The 22,007-nt window shown below is 36.9% G+C and overlaps 1 protein-coding gene across 14 annotated transcripts in view; it reads left to right on the forward strand.

Annotated features, from left to right (window-relative positions):
* NRXN3 (neurexin 3) overlaps positions 1-22,007 on the forward strand; it is a gene marked incomplete at both ends in the record, with an annotated part of 1,617,361 nt that overhangs the window by 573,707 nt on the left and 1,021,647 nt on the right. For 10 of the 14 annotated variants that reach the window (XM_080707448.1, XM_080707461.1, XM_080707458.1 and 7 more), the window contains 2 exons: positions 6,970-7,173; positions 13,270-13,296. In XM_080707448.1, the coding sequence (XP_080563574.1) occupies positions 6,970-7,173; positions 13,270-13,296 (231 nt within the window). The remainder of the gene's footprint in view (positions 1-6,969; positions 7,174-13,269; positions 13,297-22,007) is intronic. The other 4 variants (XM_080707459.1, XM_080707460.1, XM_080707453.1 and 1 more) reach the window with 1 other exon arrangement.

The following is a 22,007-nucleotide window of genomic DNA, read 5'->3' on the forward strand; positions in this document are numbered from 1 at the left end:
ACTAGTTTTATTTTATTTTTTATTATTATTTTTTTGGTGGTACTGGGGTTCCTGGAAACCCTTCTACCTCCAGGCAACACTCCCAGACCTATTTTATATTTTTTATTTGGAAACAGGGTCTCTTAAGCCAGCAAGGCTGGCTTTGAAACTACTCGATCCTTCCTGTCTCTGCCTCCCGAGCGTGTGCCACCACCCCTGGCCATATGTACTATTTTAAAACATAAAAACCCTTAATTTGATTTGTCTTTAAATTCAGAAGAGGAGAATAAAAGGCTACAGAAATTATAATCCTCTGAGACTAATTTGACATATGCTAGGAAAACTGGATCTCATTCTTCAGAAAGTTCAACATTGTATAGACAAAAGAAATAAACACAAATAAAGTATATGCTGTCATTTTTTTCCTCCCTGGATTATTTCCTTCACATAAGAATTACACAGGAAACTTTTTCCCAACTAATTTCTGTCATATTCTGCAGTATTCTAATGACAACCCCTACCTTTATTTGGGAGGAACCTCTGACTGCCAGTGGGAAGGTAGCTTTTCCCTCTTAAAGCTATTGATCGTAGAGGTGAAAGAACAATCAGGCAATAATCAGAAAATAAGAAAGAAAAAAAGATTAATAAGTGCTTTGAAGTATCACAATGATTAAGTAATGTTAATTACTTTTATCCTCAAATTAGAATTGAGTCTACTATGAAAAATGAAAATAAGCTCACTTAGGGCTCAGAAAAATTATATGGACAAAAGTATAAAACACTTGTAATAGCCTAAAGTAGGATAACTCTAAATAGCTGTCCAAGAAACTCAAAGATAATCTTCCCTGTGAAATAACCACTTCATAAGAAAAGTTATTAAACCTCTCTCTCTATCTCTCTATCTCCAAAAATTGTCTTTGGGATAAATACCAAATGAAGAAATGTTTATTCAAGTAATCTATTAAGCTCAGCAACAAGAGTGAGAGTTGTGACATTTAAACTATAAAATTTTCCCATCTTCTACCCCAACCCTGCTCCCTATTGTGGAAGCCAAATTACGGGTGAATGTGACCAAGAAGACAAGAACCCCCTCATCAGGTCTGCCAGTTACTAGGGATACAGTTTCATTGCAGAAGGGACAGGCTGCTGGGGCCTTTCAACTCCTCCCAGCGCCATGTTGCAGAAGCAGTATTCTGTGTAAACACCTCTAAGTGACGTTCTGGAAAATTATACATGTTTCTCATCTACACACACTCAGGGATAACTAGAGTAGAGCATAGGGCAGATTTAAAAGCATTCTCAAGCCACACAGAGGTCCATTAGCCCATCAGCCAGGGGAGGAGCCTCTCATGAAAACTAGTTGAGTCTTAAGCTACTTTATATGGGTGCTGCCCTTCAGAAACCAGGTTTAAAGATAAAACCATATTTCTCCTTGGTCGTCTGGAAGATCAGGCTTATTCTTCAGACTGTATATTCCTGGGAGTGAAAGAGGAACAATTCTCAAGCTACTAGTCCCTATCTAAACATAAGACAAAATCATAAACCTTCTGAAAACAGTTTCCAAGTTGTATATACCTAACAAATAATTAAATCTAACTGATTAAATGTGCTTAAAGATATGATTTGGCCAATAAGTGGCTTACCCTCATTGAGGGGCAGAGCAAAAGAGAAAAAAAGGGAAATATCTAAGTATGAACATTAGATCTTTGACACTGGTGAGAAAATGCAAGTAACAGAATTAGTCCAATTAAGTCACTTAGTAAATAGATGAACAAAAAGGGGAAGGGAGGGAGTCCATATACAAACTTACTATAATGTGTTGCCTAAAAGTTCAATTTTCAACCAGAAAATTATATTATGTACAAAGAAACAAAAAAATGTGATCCTTACATGAAAACACACGCAGGCAATAGAAACTATCTTTAAAGGGGACTATAAGCCGGGCGTGGTGGCGCACGCTTGTAATCCCCGCGCTTGGGAGGCAGAGACAGGAGGATCGCGCAGGTTTGAAGCCAGCTGCGCGCGCGCTGGCTTAGGAGACCCTGTTTCCAAATATAAAATGTAAAAATAGGTCTGGGAGTGTAGCCCGGAGGTAGAAGGGCTTCCAGGAACCCCAGTACCACCAAAAAAAAAGGGGGGACTATATATGGGACTTAAATGTGTTCAAAGAATTAAGGGAAACTATGCTTAAGTAATGATCCATCATTACTTATTGGTACTTAGTAATGACCCATCAAATAGGAAATATTAAGAGGCTAAGTTATGTATAGTATTCATCAATCTATCTATAAATGGAAGTTTTAGAATTTGAAAGTATAGAGGGGTTCAACAATAGATTTTAGTTGGCAGAAAAAAGAATCAATAAATTTGAAGATAGCTCAATGGAGATTATATAGTTTGAATAGAAGAAAGCAAAATGAATAAAGATAGCATCTCAGAGAAGTTTGTGTACATATACATATTCCATACATAGAACATATTCCATATATTCCATATATATTACATATATATATATATAGATATATAGATTCATATGAGAAAACTAGGAGAAAACGGGGAAGAGAATAGAGGAAATGTTCAAATTATGCCTGTAGAATTCCCAAAGTTGATGAAAAACAAAAACACTTCCTGTCCAAGAAGCTCAATGAAGTCTAAGTAGGATAAATGCAAAGAGATCCATAGCCAGATACAATAAAATAAAAATATTGGAAGCCAAAGATAAAGATAAAGTCTTGAAAGCAGAAAAGTTATCATATACAAGAGTCCCACAATGAGACTAACTACTGACATCTCTTCAGGAACAGTGGAAACCACATACAAAGTGCTTAAAGAAAAAGCTATTAAACTGTCAGCCAAGAAGCCTATATGCAGCTGCCTTTCAAAACTGAAGGTGAAATAAAGACATCCACAAATAAATAAAAACAAAGAACTTAAGTACACTTACCTTATAAAATTATTGGAAGAACTTCAGGCTGAAAGAAAATGACAGCAGACGTTAATTTGAGTGTGAAAAAAAACTCCAGTAGAGATAATTATGTAGGTAATGATGAAAGACAGGATAATTATACATTTCTTTTATCTTAACTGATTTAAAAAGCAAATGCATAAAACAATATCTTAAAATTGTATTTTTATGCCTATAACATATAGAATTGTCATATACTTAACCATAAAACCCAAATGAATGATGTTATATTGGAATAAAGGAAATGACACCAGATGCTAAATCCATTTCACAGGAAGAAATGAATAAAGTCAGAGATGGTAAATAATAAGCTTAATTTAAAAAGCACTCTATCAACATATTATAAACTCTTCTCTTAGCTTCTTAAAAAATAAAAATGTTATAAGGTAATCATAGTAATGTATTGTTATATTTGTAATTTATATAAACATAATGCTAATTTTATAAAAAAGGAAGGAAAGAAAGCGATATAAAAGTACTTTTACTTTATTTTGGATTGAGGATATAGCTCAGTGGTAGAGTGAATTTGGTCTCCCCCACTGAAGAAAAAATAATTTCTATATTTTACTGGAATTTAGTATAAAGATGAAATAAATTTTCATATATTAAGATATGTGTGTGCATATATGTGTTAAGCCTATATGATAATAGTAAGCCTTAGAGTAAGAAGGAAGAAAATAGCTCAGAGAGCGTAGATAAATATTACTAAAGGTATTAAAAATAGCATGCTAGAAAATATTCATTTAAGATGGGCATGGTCGCGCATTTTTGTAATTCCAATATTTGGAAGGCTGATACAGAAGGATCACAGGTTCACAGCCAGCCTCAGCAACCTCGTGAGATTCCCCTGCAACTTAGGGAGATTGTATTTCAAAGTAAAAAATAAAATGGGGCTGAGTGTGTAGCTCAGAAGTAGAATGTCCGTGAGCTCAATCCTCAGTAACACACACGTACACAAACACACACACACACACACACACACACACACACACACACACACACGAAAAATTTACTCAAGACAAAAGGAGGTAATAAAGAATAAAAATAGGGGAACTATTAAATATAAATATATGATAAGCATCCCATGATGTGGTTCTCAGTATTCAATAATCTCATAGATTTATAGATTGAATAGCTTTTCCTTATTAGGCTCCCCTAAAGTTATAATTCTATTAATGATAGACTTTGTGTTTGAAATAATTTAGCAAATTTATATGAATCCATGTAATAGATTTTGTTTTAGCTGATTCCCATATTAAATTTTCTGCTTCAACATCCTCCCCTTAAAAATATTGATGACACAGATTCAGAGAGACATAAACATTGGGATAAACATTTTATTTTGAACCATTAGCCATTTAACTATATACTTACCTGATATTTCTTGTCGGATAGTAGCAATCATGACTTTAAAATATGTATTCATATTTTATACATACATATATATATATATGTTATAGACTATACATGATCAGAAGAACATAAATAGCCACTAATTTTGGAATGTATATAAGTTGAATGCATGAAAATAATAATTTCATGGCTCATTTATTATCCTAATGTCTCTAGAATAGGACTCTATGTGTGTGTGATTGTGTACGGGAAAAGGTGTGTATTAATGATTAGTGGTACTCATCCTTTATAGAACAGCAAAAATATATGTATTATCTATATTTATGTAATCTTATTTATGTACAAATAACATGAGTTTAAATAATGGCATATGTGTATACACACACACACACACACATACACACACACACACACTCGCCACCACACTCTAATGTGAAGTATTATAGATGTATTTGAATGCTTAGAAACATGAATGTATTCCTGGTATAGCTCTTTAACAATCTGGCAAGTGGTTAAATGCACAGCCTCAAGAATTAGACCATCTGCCTTCAGCTCTCAACACTGCCACTTATTAGTGGTGTGACCTGGTGTGCATAAAATATAATAAAAATATTGTCTTCCTCATGGTCTTCTTGAGGATTAAGAGACTTCTGAATGCATGTAAAGTCCTAGAAAGCACCAGGATGATATTAAGTGCCCAATAAATTTCAGCTATTAGTCTTGATTTTTGTTTGGTTCCACTTTTCTGGGAAGTAAAACAGTTTCTTTCACATCTGGAGTATATGTTAAATTTAGATTATGTTCCCCATCTAAGAACAGATTTTTATAATATGCCTTTTATTGTAATGTTGCCTACAACTATCCCATGTGTTTCTGTGGTCCCCTTCACAAATTGTAATGCACAGCTAAGAGCATTGCTGGAGTCTTACCTGAGGGATAGGAGTTGCAGACTTTATATCACTTTTCCGGGACCTTTTATTTGGTATGCAAATAGGTTGGGTGTGGTGGTGACTCAAACTGTTGGGAGAACCTATCACATTAGTTTTTTGTTCTCTATTATGTTATTAGCACCATATGTCTCACCTAATGTCTTTATTCTAATGTACAGAAGGAATCGGAACTGGGAAAGACCAGAGGCAAGCAGACCATTTGAATTGGTTCCAGGACCCTTGTAAATATCAAAATTCACAGATGCTAAAGTTTCTTACATAAATAATATAATCTTTGCATATAACCTACATACATATTCCAATATTATTGGTGCATTATAAGCATATATCTTAATGAGGTACAAGATGGTAGAGGCATACATGCACACCTCACTCATTTAGCCCTTCCCCAATTCCCATCCTATGCCCTCCCCCACCTCTCCTTCTCATGTTTGGCTTAGTGATTGACTTTGATGTTTGTGAATGTACATCATGTGTATTAGGGTGTTTCACTCTTCTCCCCTCCCATCTCCCTCATTTAGGTCCCCTTCTTTATTCATCTAAGGTTTCTCCTTTTTGTCTACAGTCCTTCCTGTATCCCATTTTTCTCCTAGCTTCTGCATATTAGGGAAAATGACTGACTATTCTCTATTTGTGACTGACTAATCTCACTTAACATAATATTCTCCAATTCCACCCATTTCTCTGCAAATAACATACTTTGTTCTTCTTTATGGCTGAGTAAAATTTCATTGTGTACATATCCCATAGTTTTGTAATCCATTTATCTGTCGATGGACATCTCATCTGGTTCCATAGTTTGGCCATTAGATCCACATTACAAGATTGAGAAAACATATAGGGGTGTGGGTAGGAGTCTCAGAAACAAAGTGCTCTTACTGAAGAATATATCACAAATGTGTTCCCCCTCTTTCCTTATAGGAGGTCTATTTGAATCAAAGTAAACTGAATTTCTCAAGGGTGCTATTAACTTGTTATGGGTGTTTCTATCTCTAGCAGTTTTTAGATAACTGAGCCCCTCTCCCAGTACCTGGCCACAGGGTATTCTGGGTACCATCCTGATGCTGCTGCCTGTCCCTCCTTTGGGCAGCTCCCTATCAGATATCTGTTCTGCTTTAGCGATTATAAACTTCTGCTTTTCTCCTATTCTTCTTTCAAATATGGGTATTCTAAGTTTTGCTTTTTGTACCTTTATTTACACCCTACAGAACTACAGTCTCTATTATTTGTGGGGGCAGTTTCCCTTTTGGGAAGTACCTTCACATCCATTCTTTAATTTGGTACCCTTGATAAGTCTGTGAGATCAGGGACCAGTGTCATCATATGCCTGTTGCAAATAAGAAAATAGAGCCTCAGGGTTTAAGTGGTCTGGCCAGGTGTGGTGGCACATGCTTGTAATCCCTGCGCTTGGGCGGTGGAGACAGGAGGATCGCGCAGGTTCGAAGCCAGCCGCGCTGGCATAAGAGGCCCTGTTTCAAAAATATAAAATAGGTCTGGGAGTGTATCCCGGAGGTAGAAGGGCTTCCAGGAACCCCGGTACCACCAAATTTAAAAAAATTTGTACAAGTGTACACAGGTAAAAGGTAGCATCAGTGGAGGTCTATCAAAGGCATGTCATCTTGCTACAAATTTGGTGCCTTCTCTACTTATCCTGGAAGCAAAGGGGTATTTGAAACTTTAGCATCCTTCGCACTAACCATCTCTTTCATTTTGCTTTGACAGAGGCGTCCATCCTGAGCTATGACGGCAGTATGTACATGAAGATCGTCATGCCCATGGTCATGCACACTGAGGCAGAGGATGTGTCCTTCCGCTTCATGTCCCAGCGGGCTTATGGGCTGCTGGTGGCCACTACCTCCAGGGACTCTGCAGACACGCTGCGTCTGGAGCTGGATGGGGGGCGTGTCAAGCTCATGGTTAACCTAGGTATCGTATGAAGGACCCTCTGCCACTCTGTTTGGGCTTGTCTTCCTTTTCTTTTCTGATTTTCATTGGTTGGATTGAATTCTTTGTTTGTTTCTTGAAAAATTAACTGCTCACCTCTTGTTTAATAGACCAAGGATAAAACCCAACAGCAACAAAAACCTTCTTGTTTCTGCATGAGGTTTTGATGTCAATTTCTGGTTTCTGACAGTGGTGGTTTCTTTACTAGATTATTTGTTTTCTAAGTTTCCTTTCTTGTTTTATTTTGGAATTGTTTAGCTTTGTGTAAAACACGCTACTTTGGTCCATCTTTTGATCAATCATATTTTCATTAAGTCCAACTCCCTGGTCACCACTCAAAACAGTCAACACTGAGGGCAGGGGTGTGGAGGGAGAGGAGGCTAAGTGAGAGGGAGGGATGGCAGAGAACTAGACTAAAAGAATAGAGTGAGAAGTTTCTAGTTCCATAGCCACTGTTTGGATAAGACATTCCAGTGGCCCTGATGATACTGAATTCTCTTTATACTTTCTCTTAGTGGGACAAGAAGTCAGATTGTCCTACTGTCCCACTGGAAAAATAATTTCCTAAGTTTAGAGTATATGACATGTAGAAGAAAAATGTACCTCTTGATAAGTAACCCTATTTTCTTTCCTGGCATTCCTAACTACTTCTTAGTAACCGTTTGGGTAAAGGTTGTGACTCTATGTCATTACCAACCAATCACTTTGTTTCCTTCCTGCAATGCATATTCATTTTACTCTAGATTTGAAAAATAATGGCCAAATTTGAAGCTCTCTTGGGATAGAATCTATTCTTTCACTGCAGTTACATATAAGAGATACTTTGGAAATTCTCCCTATGGCCTTATATTCCCACCTGCTATTGACTCCCTTTACTGGATTCTAATTGATCTTCTATGGAGAGTGGGGGCCTCAGTTTTCAGAAGAAACAACTAACCAACCATTATTTCTGTTCTTTCTGCTCAGCAGAAAGTCAATGCTCAGCGCTGACAGTATTAGCAATATAGCTGAGTCCAAACTTTCTGAGGTAATAGATTTATTTGGGCATGTAGAATATGTTTGGATTCAGAGCTCCTTTATAAAACTTAAGTGGAACAGTTTATTAGAGGCCCAGAGAAGACACGGTGGACAAATGCACCAGATTCAAAACAATGAAAAGCTCTACATGGGCCTAATGAGAGGGTGATGTTTTGAATCCATAGCAATTGGTCATACTTGCAAAATACCCACATTGTAATTTTAAAATCTCTAGGGCAAAGCAGACTGTTTTGAGCAGTGGCTTATTTAGTTATGTCTTTTTTTTTCTTCTTCCTGGTTTGCAGCTTTTACAACACTGTCTTTTTTTTGTGCCCAACTTCATTTGATTTCTGTTGTCAATGTGTACCTTGGTTTTCTTGGGTTTGTGTATCTGTGTATGTGTGTGTGTGTGTGTGTGTGTGTGTGTATGTGTTTGGTTATTTTGGGTTTTTTCTCTTTTGCTGGACTTTTTTTCGTGTGTGTTTTTGAGTTTCCAATCCTCCCAGCCATCAACCATGGTAAATCAAAAGATGGTATTCAACCCTTCAAAGGCCCAAAGCCTGCGGCCCGCATAGCAAACAGCCTTGAGAACAGAGAGTACTGAGCAGCCTACAGGGATGGGCATACCCCTGTCCCCCAACCTTCCTTTCCACACAACCCTTTTTTCACCTTAAACAAACCAGCTTGAGTGCTTATGACCTAAACCAACAACAAGCAACTGATTACCTACTTCTCTGAAAAACAGCAGAAGCAATTATATATATAAAACATATATACATACATATAGACAAAAAAAGCATCCACTACCTAGCACCCAGAAAAAGAAGATGAAGACAGTTTTATCTTTCCACCTATTTCAGAGCAAAAGACAGATGCACAGATGAGGATGATTCAACTCCATGGGACCCCGGGGGAGTGCATACTGTGTCTCTAAACAGATGACAACTTGTTTTTCCTTATTAGAAGCTATTTTGTAAAGATTAGAAAGTCTCCTGTGACAGGATCACATCTTAGAAATAAAAACAGAGGGCGGAGGAAGGGATACAAGAGGATGGGCAACAAAGGAAGAGATAGATATTCATATTCTCTCTCTCTCTTAAACACACACACACACACACACACACACACACACACCAAGTTAGTCATAGATCTCACTTGTATTACTGAAAATATAATATTTTTTTCTATTTATAGATATGGCCAAAATCTGGGATATGTGTTTTTCATAAAGACTTCACTTTTGCCTTTTGGCTTCTTTTGGCACACCATCAGTCTAAGTCCTTCTTAGGTGAAACACTTTGGAAAAAAAAATAGCCTCTCCCTAGAGAGCACCGTGCTCATCCAGAAGCATTCCTGGTGTCTTTGCTCTCTGAGGGGTTTGGTTCATCACAATTTCTCTTTTCAATTTATTTAACATTCTTTCGAACCTGACCTAAGAAACGAAATTTAAATTCCTTGTGCTCTGTATATGCGACTCTTCCTATTTAAACTGAGTCCAAAGATTCTTCTGTCTTCCTTTCTCAAATTCACCCCTTCACAAATATATCTTTTTTTCTCCACAGTTTCATTTTTCTTTTTTTCTTGGTTGTAGATAAAAACATCTCCAAGCAGAGTTTGAATTTACCAATGTTTCCTCAGAACTTGAAGTGTTTCTTTATTTTCTTAGTATGTTGTGTCCTTTTTTTAGCACATGCACAAATGATTTTCTAATTTATTTTAAAATGATCACACATATAAGCTCAAGATAGAAAAGCCTAGAATATATTTCTATGGTGTAACCTATCTGCTGAATGTCAAGGAGATGAGGATTTTTCAAGGGCTTTGCTTTCTGAAGGTAGCCCTGTGTAATGATAACTGCTGTAACTGTTGTGATAAAATATTCTGCGTCACACACATGTTCAAAGCTGAGACAGGAGGGCTGCAAGCTCCCAGCCAGCCTCAGTTACTTAGGCCCTCTGCAACTTAGTGAGACCTTGTTTCAAAATAAAATATTAAAAGGTAGGGCTGGAAGTGTAGCTCAAAGGTTGAATGCCCCGGGTTCAATCCCCAATACCACAAAAAGAAAAGAAAAAAAACTCTGAGGTTGACTAGTTATCAACCCTGTTATCTGCTCCTTAATCATTTAAAGATATAATATAAATATTTTATTATTACATTGTTTAAACACTTAAAGATTTTAAAAAAATCTTGTTTTATTTAATCTTATAATAATTTTGGAGATAAATTGAGGAAGTGTTTTTATGCTTACTTTTACTTATATAAAAATTTGGGAGCAGAGCTGAGTCTAGGACACATGTCTCTAAACTGCTAGATCATCATGGATTATCTGTTACCTCTACGAGTCAATACTGTGGATCAATGATGTGACATTCTTAACGATTTAAAGCTACTTTCATGGTAGTCACCTTTGAAACATGCATAGAAGGAATCTTTTTTTTTTTTTTTTAGTGTTCAATTAAATTGAACCACACTACAGAGAAGTCAGTTCATACAGGGTAATGACTTCAGGATTCTCAGCCGAGGACCAAGAGCACTTTCTCCATGGTGAAGAATTCGAGACAGTGCTAGACAGTTTAGTTAACTGCATTTAAATTCTCTAGACATTTTCCCTCTAGACTTACTAACTACCGTTTATGCATTATTGAAAACACAACTTTTAGAAGCATTCATCTCTTCCTTGCTCAGCCCAAATCTCACCAATGAGGAGAATCATCATTTCTCCTCATTTACTAAAATAAAAAAAAAACACACAAATGCACACGTAGACACATAACTCAAATGCCACGCTAAGACTCATGCAGACTTTTTTGCACACAGAGAAGAACTCTGGCTGCTACCAAAGAGAGATCTCAAGAGAATGTCTTCTTCTAGTTAGTTACCTGGCTTATTTTTTCACAAAAACATATATCCACTCCAACACAACCCTCCCCTCAGAACTTGAGAAGAGAGTACGCAGGTTTTCCCATCAAACCACTTATTGTATAGTAGCAAAATAATTCTTCATCTGCTGACTTAAACACACTGTCTGACGTATTGAAAGCTCCACGTCCTCACTTGAGGTAAAGGATACCATGACCAGATTCTTCCATAATAACACAGTCCTCAGCTGCACAGAAACCAATGGAGACCACTCCCTGTGCTTGGGTTTGTGACATTAGGCACCCTCCTCCCCTAAGCATGCTCATACACCTGATTCCCTTCCCTCTTCATTACATCAGAAAAGGACCTTTCTCCAGCTCTGGGTGATGGTAGGTGCAACCAATAGCTGCAGCGCCCTGTGCCCACCCCCACCTGCCCTCCCTCTCCTACTCCTCCCAGGGGCATGGCCTCCTCTGTCTGGTGATCGTACCAATTGCTCCAGGGCTGTTTGCTCCCACTTTTCTGTTGCGGTTGACGACACATGACAAACCTAACCGCACGAAACCAAACCCAGATTTTTCTCAAGAGATGTCTTCTGGGGAATGGATCTCTGCCTGCTTCTTCTTTGGGGATGTCTTGAATTGTTCTTATCTGGACTTAACAGTTTCATCCTGCCCTGTTGGTTGCCACTGGTTCCTTTACCACTTGCTTGCTTAAAATAGTTGATTTGGGGACATTTGAATGGTGGCATTATCCTCGACAAGTCCTCTATAAAGTATTGGGTCAACCTTGATCAGGAGAGTATGGGTTAGAACTGTAATTTTCCTTGTACCATTCTTCCTCTTCTCTAATATTTGGTTTCTACTTTTTTATATCTGACTTTAGACAAATTCCTAACTGGAATTTTCACTATCATAAATCAAAATTGAGTTCAACCTGGCAGGTTGGTAGCTCATCATTGAGACATTTCTTAGCCATCCCTGCCAATACCCTACTAAGACCCAATGATTTGACCCAGGAATTTTTATGGGGTGTGTGCCTGTGACTTTCAACTGGATATTAATAAAATTACTGGCACAAAATACCTGTTCTGGTTATCAGCACTGGGCAGTCAGACCTTTTTTTTCCCTCTCTTTCCCATTTAAAAATAAAAGCAAAACTAAAAAAAAAAAAAAAAAAAAAAAAAAAATCTTCTCACCTCAAAATGCAGAATTGCAGAGTGAGTAGGCAGGATGTCAAAGGTGCTCAAAACTACCTCCTCCCCTGCCTTCTCTGCCTTCTCCCTGAATGCTGTGGGCACCCATTCAGTCTGGGCATTCAGGCAAGAAGACAGAGATGGGCTTTGTGAGTGGGTTGGTCTGGGAGCCTTTGAGATAGCAGCAATCAAAGAAACCAATCGATTGTGATAATGACCTACAACTGCTTTTACCCTACACCCGATGACCCCACCTCTCTAAAATCTGGGATGGGTGTTTGTGCGGTTAGCTGTTTGCAAGTGGCCATTTTATGACAGAAAATGACCAGGTGGTGTTAACCCTTTCCTTACCTTTAAGGGTGATGGCAAGTCTGCCTGTTCAAATTTCTATAGCATTGGGGACCTTAGGAGAGGGTGGAGACAGTTTGCTTTTAGAAAAAGAAAGGGTTAATACTGCACTGAGAAAATTTAAGGACCAATTTTTTTAAAAAAATGATACAGTGTATCAGGCTGACAATATATCTTTGGAACACTAATACAAAATTGTGTCAGTGCTGCTTCTAAAGATAATTAAAAAAAGTGACAGAATATAATCTTCATTTGGTGGGGAAATTGTTGCCTAATCTTCCAAGTTAAAAATTAATATATCCAAGTTTAGATTTAGAATACCTTATATAAATATAAATGAATAGGTTTTTTTGGAAAAAAAAAAAAAGAAACGTGCTTGGTGTCTATCGTGGATATATATGTATACCAGTATATATCTCTATACATATGTGTATATATATATATGTGTGTGTGTGTATATATATATGTATCCAACTTTATCAAATAATATACTGTACATATACACCCACCCTCAAACTTGTACATAATGCATATATATAAAATGGCCACATTTCTTGCGTGTGTCTGTCCCCGGAAGGGTGGACTGATTGTTTTTGGATGTCTGCAGCTGTTACCTTGAAGGATGCAATTTCATCTTTCATTTATTTTTCCCCATCTAGACTGTATCAGGATAAACTGTAACTCCAGTAAGTTTTCCCTCAAGTTTCATTTTGTTCTTAAAAAAAAAAAAAGAAAAAGTGACTTTATTTTGTTGACTGTTTTATGAGCTGTTTTTTATTTGGATTTTTTTTTTTTTTTTTGGTCAGTAGAGTTGGGAGGCACTGGGGTTGAGGAGATGGGGTTGAGGAGATGGGGGGCTTGGGTAATGTTGAGGCAGGTCCTCTCTCCTTTCCTTGCATTTTCTCCAGATGCAGAAAAGGAGGAAAGACTAATGGGTAATTAACTGACTTGAAAATGAATTGAAATGCTAATGTGTTGTCTTTGGAAAATAACTTCCGGGGTAAACTAAAAGCTTTAGAGCAACCAGCATGCACTTCTCCACTACCAACAATTTTAGATAATAAAAGCAAAGTTCATAAACCAGAGGTGACTGCCAACTCTGATATTTCTTTCCTAGCATTTATGGCTATAGGGGCTTCTTGGGGGACTGGAGGGGAGCAAAACATTGCTCTTGATGATGATGTCCCATTTTAACCAAAGACTTGAGACCTACTCAGCTGAAGGAGGAATCCCAGGCGGCCATTTCGCCTTAGCAGATTCAGATATCCTCACTCTTGAAGAAGGGTCCTGATAGGGTTGAATGAAAACTACTCATATGCTTCTTCTTCTGCCTCAAAAATTAACATTAGCTAGTTGATGAGGAATGAGAAGAGAAAGATAAATAGGAAAGATAGGAATGAGGGAAAGAATAAGCCTTGATGTTGATATTAGAAAAGGAAGAAATATGCTAGGAGTGTTATGGTTTTACTATTATATTAGTTAGGCTAGTTAATACTCATTGCTCCAACAAGAAATCCTAAAATTGCAATGGCTCAACAAAAGGCAGATCTCTTTTTGTTGAGGCGGTCTAATGTCAATTATGCAGTTCTACTAGACAGACCTGGTCCACAAAGTAATTCCAGAATCTAGGATCCTTCCATACAATGAGTTCGCCACCTTGGAGATCTTTACTATCAGCTGCATCTGTAAGAAAGAAGAGCTTGGGTAGATGTGCAGTAAGGCTCATTGCTTTGCCTAAACATACCTACATATATCCCTCTGCCCATATATGTTGGACAGTCAGGACGCCCTACTAACTGCAAAAGAAGAAGAGAAAGGGAGCCTTCCAATTGTGCATAGGAAGAGGATATAGAGCATCTAGAACACAGCATTCTTAGTATTATCTTGTCATCCTTTGGTTCTTTCCTTGCTAAGGTCTTTCTGTTAGGTCTGAAAAGGAAACAACCCAACTTCTACATTTTATTTCTTTGTTAATTCCATCCTATTAAATCTTTCACAACTGTCAGTTCAACCTTCTTTCTTGGTGGGACATATGTTATCAAGATGATAAACTCTGGAAAAATGTTCCATATAAATTAGAAAAAAAGTTAGAAATGTATATAAACCAACACTTCCTAGAGTACTTTATGCATGTCTTAGCATTTATTTTAGTTATTTTAAGCAGTGTCCTATTTTGCTGTGTTTAAATATTTCTAATTAGCCCGAAATTTCTCATATTTAGATCATTAAAAGCTAACCTGAAACATTCTTTCTCTCCAAAGCCTGGAGTTTTCTAGTTTGTTTTTTAAGCAGCTTTGAGTTGTATCTGCCACACCACAGAATGCACCCACCATGAGTCTCACTGTGAAGAGTTGTCCAAGTATCACCACAATCACATCAGAACACTTATACCAACCCTCAAATTTCCCTCATATATATTTGTAGCTTATACCTGTTCCCATCTCTTGCCCTAGGAAACTACTGATATACTTTTTATCCATATATTTGCCTTTTCTGGGCATTTCATAAAAATGGAATCATATAATATGTAGTCATTTGTGTGTGTGGCTTTTAAAAAATGCAATATGTCTATGGAAAGCAATTCTTTTCCTTTTTAAAAGGAAATCAGAGGGACACTGAACAAAGGGGAAACCTTGTATGCAACAATCTGGCTTCAGGGACCTATATGTAGAACAGGAAACTGAGGCAGTCATGTGAGCAGGATGTTGGGACTTCCTTTTGCTGTTCTGTTCATATTTTTCCAATGGTGTCACTTCTATGTACTCCATAAGATCAACCCCGGTGGCTTAAGAGACCCTGCTTCCAAATAAAAAAAATATAAAATACGTCTGGGAGTGTAGCCCGGAGATAGAAGGCCCCTGGGTTCCATCCCCAGTACCACACACACACAGAGAAGACTTTCAGGATTCTCCCAGAGACAGTGACATAGAGAACAGTAGGTTTTCTAAACCAAATAACATATTTTCTATTTAGAACCATCAAAAGTAGCATGGAGAAGAAAAATATGTTCTTAACCTTGGCCATATTACAGAAAGAGTATAGCTGATTTTAATTAAATAATTAGATAAGGAGTCAAGATTAATTTTGGAAGTCAGTTTTGAAATCTTATGATTAACATTTATCATGCCAAAAGATCTGACTTCGTTGACATCATCCAAGAAATAATATAGCACCCACTGGTTGAGCAGTGGGTGGCTAGGAAAGAAAAAAACATAGGCACTTTAAGCTATTCTAAGCTCTTGAGTGCAAAAATATACAAACACATATCCAGAGTTATGTGGAATCACAAAACAAGTGTTATATATTTTCCTGAAGTCAATTTTAATTGTTGATTTGTAGTAAAAACCCAAATTGAAACCAAAGTAATATATTATGCATAAGAGGCAAATAAACATGGATCTTTAAGAAAAAAATAGGTATTCAAAGACATCTTCTCTGTTCCATCCCTGGAATTACTGTCACTTGGGTGAATAGATTTGAGAAGACTGTGTAACCTTAATAGGAGAGAGAATGGGTACACATAATCAGAACTTCTTTGCCCCTCTTCTCGTTGACTCTATGTTGAACTTAAGAGCAGGGTCTACTCTAGCATCTCAAGTTGTCTTTGTAATAGAAAACACAAGTCCATGTACTTACCAGATTGTTAACTGTGAGCGTAGGAGAAGTAGGAGAAATATGATAGATGTGCAGCCTGTATTTGAGAGGGAGGGGCCTTTTCTCTCATCCCTTAGCCTTGTCTCCTGATGTCCTGTCAACAGAAGACATTGCTCAAGTTTTGAAAGAGAGCTTCATTTCTTCCCATTGGAAGAACGCTCCATATTAAACTTGCAGGTAGTCATGCTTGACCATAAGTCGGTGAACTTTACTCGTAACACTTTTAGGATGCTTGTCTACTGAAAAGTCACTCAGGTAAAATATTGAATGATATCAGCTTTTTTTTTCTTTTATTCATCGTCCACAAAGCATTGTTGTTCTGGGAAATGGCTGTTTCCAAGGAGTTATGTGACACATCTTTTTTTTTTTTTTTTTTTTTTTTGGTGGTGCTGGGGTTCCTGGAAGCCCTTCTACCTCTGGGCTACACTCCCAGACCTATTTTCTGTATTTTTGAAACAGGGTCTCTTAAACCAGCGCGGCTGGCCTCGATCCTCCTGCCTCTGCCTCCCAAGCGCAGGAATTACAAGCGTGTGCCACCACGCCCGGCATGACACATCTTTAATGAAGAGACAAGCATGAAAAAAAATCCTGATCTCCCAGAGTAGAGAGAAAAAAAACTGGCCATGACAGAGGCCAGTGTCGAGGCAGAGCAGAGCTTTCTTCTGGACAGCTTCCTCTCACTTTTCTGGGGGCCCTTTGGTTGGTGACCAGTCCTTGTTCTGTGCTAAGGGTTTCCTACCCTGGAGCAGTAATTATGTTCTAATTAGAATCATTGCCTGTATCCCTTTCTTCTTTTTATTTTCCTTTTAAGTACTGTGTCTTTCCCCATGATATCTATTTATATTAACTTTACTAACCCTGCTTTCAAATCCTCCAAGAGTACCACACCACAACTTCCTCCCAACTATCTCCAAATATATCAGAATATGAAAAGCAAGGTCTTTGGTTGAAATGATGCTGTTGATAGTTTTAATTAATCTGGCAAGAATGCATTTTAAGATATAGATAATAATGAAAGCTTTGGCTGATAGCTTATTTTAATATGCAAAAAAGAGAGATTTGGCAGTCATCAAGGTGGATTGAACTCCAGGTTGACCTGGAACTCAGCTGACAAAAACAGGGTGGCTCTCTGGAGAGTTTCTGGAGGAAATCACCAGTCCCTATGGTTGAGGTTGCATGAGGCTGGCAATAACCTCCGAGATCTGCAGTTCTGAAAACAGGTATGATATTCTCATTGTTATTGGATGTTTGCTGAAATGAACGTATGGATGATGGTTCGTAGTCATTTACTTTGTCTGACTGTGACCCTGCCCTGTGACTTCTTGGCCCCTGCTTCATCCTAATAGTTTCCAGCAATGCGTACTATGAATGAACAAATGTAATAAATTAATATTAAATAAATTCAGTCAAGGTGTGAATAGATATAATGAACATACATTAATGAATATCAACTTTCCCTTTCTTTGGCCAATTTCTATCTTTTCTCAAAGGCCAACTCCTCCATGTTATGGCCATTTTCTTAATATTCCTAAAAATGGTTGTATATGTGTGGCATGAAATTTGCAAGTTTTGTGTATATCCATATATATATATATCCTACTTTGCTATTTATTTGACCTTGAAGTCCTGATATTTATTCTGTAACAAAGCTCATTTTTTTCTTCTTAGACATGAATTAAAAAACAGAGTAGTACACAAAAGTATATTGACTTGAGACACTCAAGTGTTCATATACTCTTGTGTACTACTCTCTTTGGAGCTGTTTGGGTCAGAGAACTGCTTTAATGATCTTGTCTGCCTCCCTTAAATGCTGATGGTGTTGCGATGCCCAAGAGGGACACCATGTGAGAGATGTATGAAAGCAGTATCTCAAGGAGTTGATTCTCCAGGCCATCTCTCTGAAGCCTACTAGGGTTTGAGCATCCTACTCTTGAACTCTGCTTACCTCCCACCTCTCTTTCACCTCTTGCCTAAGCTTCTCTGTCCTTAGTTTCTAAGTAGACTCCATTTCCAGAGTTTGGGCAAAGCCAACAGTGTCTGAACTGTTCTTGTTTAATTTAGGCATAGTTTGTTGAGTTGTGGCTTATTATCCTAGATTCTTGTTCTTTTCTTCTTTTTCTTGATCCGACCTCTCTATAGTATCAGAATATATTATTTCATCCTTAGTTCTGATTTATCTGAGATCCATAGAACTTAATTGTTTAGTTAATCCCTTTAATTCAGAAACACTTGCCACAAATCAATCAGGAAATCTGATTTCTTTACTCTCATCAATTTAATGAGATACTGTTTCAAAATAAAAAAGAAAGCTTAGAGTCGGGCATGGTGGCACACACTTGTAATCCCAGCATTTGGGAGGCTAACAAGAGGATCATGGTTCAACAGACATCCTCAGCTACTACTTAGTGAAGACTTCTGCAATTCAGTGCGACCCTATTTCAAAGTAAAGAATAAAAAATAAGGCTGGGGGTGTAGCTCGGAAGGAGAATGCCCCTGGGTTTCATTCCCAATACCACACACACATAAAAGAGCTTGATATGTGGCTCAGAGGTAGAATGCCTTTTTGGTTCAACTCCTACTATCAAAAGAAAGAAAAGTAAGAAAATATACATTTTTGTTCATTAGTCCTTATATATATGTACAATAATGTCTACTGGATAAATCCCTAAAAATATAATTGTTAGGTCAAAAGATAAGTACATTGTAAATTTTGATAGATATTGCAAAGTTGTAAAACAAAGAGATCATACAAATTTACAGTCATCAGCAATATGAGAGCTTATTTCTCCTCGTTCTTGTAAAATGTATTGCATTACTAAACTTTCTATTCATTTTCTCTGAATAGCTCTTTAAAATGTTGCTGTCACTTATTTAATCACATCTTGTTAGCATTTATAGATCTTTTCCTTTTATCCTTCAATTTTTTCAAGTATATACATATGTGGATCATTGCCATTCAAAATTTTGGTGATCACTTATACTACAAATATTTTAATACAAATTTACTAAAGAAAAATTACCTAAGTTAGTAAACAAGGATATCATAGGAAAATGGTAATATGTTATAGTAATTTTGTAATTATTTGTATTGCCATTGACCTGAGTTGAATATCAGCAGAAAGAAGTATTTTAATACAATTGCAAAGAGCAATTAGTATCTGAAGCCACGTAACTTGAGTCTTTATCTTTACCACTAATGAGCTATGTGCCTTCTGGCAAGTTACTCTCAGTTGTCTCAGTTGTAAAGTGGGAAAGTCATAGTACTCTGCATGAGGACAGAATATGGCACAAAGCACATGCTAGTTTATGTTGGTGATGTTGATGATGATGATAAAGGTGAAAACGGTCACAGCATTTGAGCTGCAAAGATGCTTTATGGCTTTTTTTTTGAGAATTGTGCATTTTTTAGAATAGATAGACATATAGTCTTAAAACCATACTTGTCAGTAGCTTAAACAATGTCTGTGAAATGTGTGCTCCTGCTTTCTCTGGTCAATTACCCCAGGCAATAATAAACGCTCTTCCAAAGCTATCAGAGTTATACCGGATTCTGTATCAGTAACATTACTAATAAGACCTTTGATAAGACCATCCCATCATAAGGTAGGGTTGGAATTTTTCCCCCCACAGTGCACTATGTTAACTCAAAATTGATGAAAATAATCTGAATTCTTGAGTTCTTCTCTATTTTTTCTGTATCCTGATATCATTTTAATAAAAGCTCAGTAGTGTTCTAAAATAAAAATATTTGCTTTAAATTTTGCAGATCTGATTAGATAATATAATGTTTGTAGTATCATCTAATATCAGTTTTATATAACCTGACCACAAACCAAAACAAAATAGAGTCAGGGAAATAAGAAAATTTTGCAGCCTGGGAATAGATTGCTGGCTAAGAACATTACTGTCTGTTTGGGTCCATTAGAAAATACATTCATTTTTATAGCTTTGAAAGTTACCAAGTTCATGGAAACCATAGTTAAAAAAGGATAGTTAGTTCACTATAAGGAGAAAAGAGTAGTGCTCCTTTTAGGAGCCTTGTGTTTTAATTTCAATCAGTTTGTTGATGCATAGCATGATGATGAGTCAATATGTTAAGAGATTCACACCTGGCGCTTTGGGTAATTGAAATTACACATATGTTATGGACTGGTGGCTCTGTCCTTCTTAGATATGTACTTGATGACCAGAGAAGAAGAAAATTATTGACTGTTTCACAATTATAACTACAGTACTATCCATCCTCAACTTCTGGGAATGTCCTTTGAGAGCAGGTTAAAATAGACATTAACAGGAGAAACTTTTTTTTTGAGTGGTTTTAGCCAATACCACTGTTTCTATGATTATAAAATCATCCCTGGACTCTAAGATGCAAAGACGTTATCTTTTGTTTAGCTTCGTTATCTGCAATGAACATCAAGTGTGAAGAAGTCTGCTCAAGACGATACTTTAACATCTGTAGTTCATATAGAATTTAGAAAGGATAAAGGGATTGAGTCCAAGTACCTTAACTAAAGAGTAGATGAGATGTGAGCTTGAGGAGTTAAATTATACATAAGTGGATTCTGAGAGTGTGCTTTGTTTTATCAAAGGAAAAAAAACTGAAGAAATAGCAAAAGAGAAGGAAAAAATAGACAAGTTGAAGCACAAGCCCTCACAAGATAAATAGGTATAATTCTAGAAAAGATGGCTAAATAAAGAAATGAAATTTTCCTATCTGCACATCTTAAAAATAGGCAAAGGCCTTTTCAATTGGTAATGTTCTATTGTGAACTCTCAAGTTTCTCTGATTCAAACTCAAGCAAGAGAGGCAGTATATAGAACTGCTTATCAATCATAACTTATATTATTGTGCACATAAAATTAGAGCACATGATTTGGATATATTTTGTGAAGTTAGTGTGATAGTTTGGAAAGATATATATTAAAAAGGAATGGAGGGAGGAAGAAGGAGGGAGGGAGGGAGGGAGAGAGAAAGAGAGAGAGAGAGAGAGAGAGAGAGAGAGAGAGAGAGAGAGAGAGAGAACACGCAAGAGTGAGCGAGCAACAGACAGACAGACCGACCTGACCTGTACAGACTAAATTTTTTCACACTGATATGTGTCACTGTGTGATTTTTATGACCTGAAGCTACTTTGGATATAGTATATGATGAATATAAAAAAATTCCTTAGGCCAATGAAGTAATGAATTGTGTCAACTAATCCACCTTAATTTATATTTATACAAAGATTCTTAAATATCAGCACGAGATGTATGAATTTCAAAAGACATGGACTACAACTTTGTGTCTTTTTCTCATTCTAAAAGGAAGATAATTTAACTGAAGAGTGAATTTGTCCTATTATCCCTAATATTCTGAAAGGATGTAGATCACACTCTCTATAAAATGAGAGATTTAGAGAAAAAAATGAAGATTTACAGGAAGTCTTTTTTGACTGGCTTTTGATTAGAAGTCAGGAAAATTTCATGAAGGAAGATAAATATGTATCTTTAAGTACTTCCCGTCACTCTTCATTCTTCATTCACTTATTCCACTAATATTTACTGAATTTATATTGTGGAATCCCAAGGAAAATGCAAAAGAAATTCTCATGGACCAAGAAGCTTCTCCTTAACCACATTTCTCTTTCTCTCTCTCTCTTTGATGGTGGTGGTACTGGGGTTCCTGGAAACCCTTCTACCTCTGGGCTACACTCCCAGACCTATTTTATATTTTTTTAATTTTGGAAACAGGGTCTCT

Source organism: Muscardinus avellanarius (genome assembly GCF_963383645.1).
Source record: "Muscardinus avellanarius genome assembly, chromosome: 12".
In the NCBI taxonomy this organism is placed as follows: Eukaryota; Metazoa; Chordata; class Mammalia; order Rodentia; family Gliridae; genus Muscardinus; species Muscardinus avellanarius.